This window comes from Tachysurus vachellii, chromosome 24 (assembly GCF_030014155.1).
Source record: "Tachysurus vachellii isolate PV-2020 chromosome 24, HZAU_Pvac_v1, whole genome shotgun sequence".
NCBI lineage: Eukaryota > Metazoa > Chordata > Actinopteri > Siluriformes > Bagridae > Tachysurus > Tachysurus vachellii.
The window spans coordinates 17363134-17368133 of record NC_083483.1 but is presented as its reverse complement, the minus strand read 5'-3'; the positions used below and the strand labels follow the sequence as shown (position 1 = coordinate 17368133).

Genomic DNA, 5000 nt, shown 5'->3' with positions numbered 1-5000 from the left:
TGTATTTCCTCTGTGAAGGTTTATGACAGTGATGTGATGAGACGGTTCACTAAATTTATAACATTTATCAGAGATAACTGAACATCACTGCACAGGAACAGGACTTCTACATGACTGTGATGTTTACAACTCTTCTGTTTAACATGTTTGGTTACTATGGCATTCCTCACTCACTGTTATTATGGGATGTCCTGCAGGAGTGTCCAGTTGAGAACTGTGTATTGTTCAAGTGTAATCCTTTCTTACTGGATTCTGAGTCTGCTGTCCTGTTTGAGTGGAGCACTCTCGTCTCCTTCCCTAATAAACAAAATTATACAGGGGTAATAACACACACACACACACACACACACACACATACACACACACACACACACATACACACATACACACACACTCACATACACACACACACGCACACACACACACACATACACACACACATACACACACACACACACACACATACACACACACACACATACACACACACACACACACACGCACACACATACACACATACACACACATACACATACATACACACACACACACACACACACATACACACACACACACACATACACACACACACACACACATACACACACACACACATACACACACACATACACACAAACACATACACACACTCATACACATACACACTCACACACACACGCACACACACACACACATACACACACACACACATACACACACATACACACACACACATACACATACACACACACATGCATACACTCAGAAACTGAGCTCTGTCTGTCTTTGTCCTGTTCCTCTGTAGAAATGGCTTTTCAGTGAGTTTAAGGAGGAGGACGAATTTTCTGTTTCTGCTCAGCTGGACTTTGATAAAAAGCTTTATCGTCAACTTTCCAGTGGCAGAGAAGTGAGAACAGAAACTCGCGCACACACACAAACACACACCTTTGTGTTTATCTTACTGTATATCAGTGTTATTTCTGTATTTCTAACTTCCAGATGTTTTACTTTTCCAGAATGACACCAGCAGAATTCACCATGATATGGTATGTTTCCTGTCTCAGATTATGGTGTTGCTTACAATTAACTGGACTGATGAATGTATGACAGATAGAAGAATATTTAACTGTCAGCCAGCTATCAGTGTTTAAGTGGTGTCTGATGGTAGTGATGGAAACCAGTAGTGTTGGTAGAGTTAATAGTGTTAATGGTGTCAATGTTAAATGTGTGTGTGTGTGTGTGTGATTATAGATGATTCTGAAATTAGAGCTGGTAATTCCTCCTGATGTTACAGCAATCAGTGGGACAGGTGGATTTCTCGGATTTCTCCTGCTCATCATCATCTTTATACTGCTGTTAAAGGTAAAAGCCAATCAGAGCTCAGCTCAGTAAGAGCTGCTGGTTATAGTTAATACACAGTACTCAGAACTGTAGCATAAAATACACACCAATCACACCACTACACACCAGTACACAACACTACACACCAATACACTCCACTACACACCAGCACACTCCAGTACACACCACTACACTCCAGCAAACTCCAGCACATATAAGTACACACCAGTTCACACCACTACACACCAGTACACAACACTACACACCAATACACTCCACTACACACCAGCACACTCCAGTACACACCACTACACTCCAGCAAACTCCAGCACATATAAGTACACACCAGTTCACACCACTACACACCAGTACACAACACTACACACCAATACACTCCACTACACACCAGCACACTCCAGTACACACCACTACACTCCAGCAAACTCCAGCACATATAAGTTCACACCAGTACACACCAGCACACATCAGTACACTCCAGTTCACACCAGTACATTAAAGTACAGACCAGTACACACCAGCACTGTGCTGCCTCAGGTGAAGTGTAAATCGCCTGACCTGTATTTTAGTCTTAAACACTCATCTGTAAAGATCAGATCTCCTCCCCTCTCTCTCTCTCTCTCTCTCTCTCTCTCTCTTACTCCATCTCCTCCTTTCTCTGTCTCTCTTGCTCCATCTTCTCCTGTCTCTCTGTCTGTCTCTCTTACTCCATCTCCTCCTGTCTCTCTCTTTGTCTCTCTTACTCCATCTCCCCCATCTTTCTGTCTTTCTCCATCTTCTCCTCTCTCTCTATTACTCATCACCTCCTGTATCTCTGTTTCTCTTACACCATCTCCTCCTGTCTCTCTTACACCATCTCCTCCTGTCTCTCTTACACCATCTCCTCCTGTCTCTCTTACACCATCTCCTCCTGTCTCTCTTACACCATCTCCTCCTGTCTCTCTTACACCATCTCCTCCTGTCTCTCTTACACCATCTCCTCCTGTCTCTCTTACACCATCTCCTCCTGTCTCTCTTACACCATCTCCTCCTGTCTCTCTTACACCATCTCCTCCTGTCTCTCTTACACCATCTCCTCCTGTCTCTCTTACACCATCTCCTCCTGTATCTCTCAGTGTGGATTCTTTAAGCGTAAACATCGTGAATTATTTGAAGAAGGGAATGAGAACAGAACTGAGGGAGAAGATGAAGGCTGCAGTGCTGATACAAACGGAAAGCCAGGAGAATCTTCTTCCACAGCTGAAGAGAAACCGTTTATTCCTGCTGGAGGAAATGATGCTGTGTCAGAAAATGGAAAGAAGGAGAATGTAGAAAATGTAGAGTGACAATTCTTTACTGAGTAGATACTGACTGTATCTGTAACCCTGTCTGTATTATTTTTGCAGTATATTACACATATATATATATATATATATATATATGCAGTGTGTATTGTAGGAGGACCTCAGTGTCCAGGACAAGATGATTATGTGTCTGTGGACATCTTATAGAATGTCATCATTTTAATTACAATATATTATATATATCATCATATTTTGTCCAACCTGCTACTCATTCCTGATTTTCACTTCCTGCTGTGCTACACACATATACCTTGTTATGACCACTGTGAAGAACTGTGTATAACAGGCAGAATAATTCCACAATGTATGCTGATCTTATATTAAAATAATCAGTATGTGATTGTGTGTGTGTAATATATATAATTCTATCTGCTAGAACGTAGCATGTGATCATTTACTAGTAATATGGCTGTTGTGCATAATGATTTGCATAATAATAAATAATAAATATGATATGAATGTCTTTATTTTTCACGTTATATTTTCATATTTTTTATATGCCAGAGATACAAGATTTTTTACACTGACTCTTTCACTAACACCGTTTCCCTCTCATAAAGATTAATTCTGATATGAACTCTTAAATCTGTGGTTCTTGTGCATTTTGTTTGTGTGTGAATATTAAAGTGATTTTACCTTTAATAGAATCAGAAGTCATTCAAATGCACAGATAAACAGAAACCATTCACTTCCTCTACTGAACAGAGGTTTATCAATAATCTCCCCGACTGATTAATTATCAGTTATCTGACCCACACAACATGATCAGGTGACTCTAGATAATGTCGTCTCACGTACAAGAAAAATCATTAGAAAAGTAATAGAAAATGATCTTATCCACATTGCACTGGCTCCCAGTCACAGAAGCTGAGCTCAGGTCAGAGAGTGACCAAATGAGTAAATGTTAGGGTTATTATAAACCAAATAAACACCAAATAATCACACTAGTAATGAGCAGAAACACAAAACTTAAACGTCTAAGTGCCTGAGTTTAAAATTTGTTGGTGAAGTCTGTTTTTAAGGTAAAGCATTAATATTGAAGTGTTCTGCTGAGATTTCTGTAATGTTTTGATGTGGATCTGTTCTACAGCCAGAATGTCTCACTGGGTCAGTTATCTGATCTGTACACCAGGTTCATCCTTTCAACATTGCAGCAGATTCTCTACAGCTAATAAAGAGGTTAGAGAAGTCTTTTAAGTTCGGGGACTGGAAGCATTACAAATGAACAAGCTAATGAAATTTTACACTGAATTTGAATTCTAAATTGTTAAAGTGTGTAAGAGTCAAAATCTTCATTTAAAATACTTAACCAGTTAATATCATTCATTCTCAGTTCCAGAGTCATTTTAACAAAGTGTTAAATAAACCTTTCCACACAACTTCAGTTAGTGTCTGATCTCACTAATGCTCCTGTAGCTGAATGATCACTAATCCCCACAGCCATGATCGAAAATCTATTCAAGAACCTTTCACAAGAGTAGAACTGATTAATGAACATGAATATCATGAATAACATCTTCAACAAACACCTGATGGTCAGGGTGCACATTTTTATGGCCATATGGTGTCATTTGTATGGATGTAATGAATTAATAAACAGTTTATAGAGCTCCTACTTTAAAGAGCTCCTACTTTAAATATAAATTATAAAATAATTTTCCAGATAAAGTAGGGACTGGACAACATCCTCAAATATAAGTGTCTGGTGTGGATGACATTTAGACCAGCAGACTGAAGGATGTTCACAACAAAAGACCTTCACAACAGGTTCTTCAGGTGTCTCGGCTTCCTCAGAGTGAGAAAACTCAAAGAAGGAAATGAGAAACAGTCTGCAGTTCACTTTTTCTCCTTCTTCTTCTTTTACTAGAATGTGTTCTGATTGATCTAACATACCATACTTTTAACGTCACTTTTTCCTCTTGAGGTGAACAGACAACCCCCCCCCCACACACACACAGTGAACGCAGTCATGAGTTTTTAGATTTTATTCCAACAAAAACACAATTCAGTAGAGCTCTAATATATAAAACATCCTTATAAGTTCATTCATTAAATTTAAACACAGCACAGAGCTGCTCTGAAAATGAAATGATCAAGAAAGTGTTCTAGAATAAAATTCAGCCTTTATATGAGATATTACAGAATATCAATAACAATTTAATAAAATAACAGCTACCACTTCCTAATATTCTGCACCTTCATCTTTAAATAATGAAACTGCTAACGAGTCAGATTTTAAAGAATTGTGTTTAATGACATTAACAGAGTGAAGCGTCATCGAACTCAGACAAGACAAAG

The 5000-nt window shown here is 38.8% G+C and overlaps 1 protein-coding gene across 1 annotated transcript in view; it reads left to right on the top strand.

The window, feature by feature from the left end:
• The window catches only part of zmp:0000001082 (integrin alpha-D), a 25426-nt gene extending 22271 nt beyond the window's left edge, over positions 1-3155 (top strand). Inside the window, exons 27-31 of the mRNA XM_060860155.1 lie at positions 198-320; positions 806-907; positions 1017-1046; positions 1252-1362; positions 2475-3155. Coding sequence (XP_060716138.1) covers positions 198-320; positions 806-907; positions 1017-1046; positions 1252-1362; positions 2475-2684 — 576 coding nt within the window. The 3' untranslated portion in view covers positions 2685-3155. The remainder of the gene's footprint in view (positions 1-197; positions 321-805; positions 908-1016; positions 1047-1251; positions 1363-2474) is intronic.
• Positions 3156-5000: the final 1845 nt, after the last annotated feature.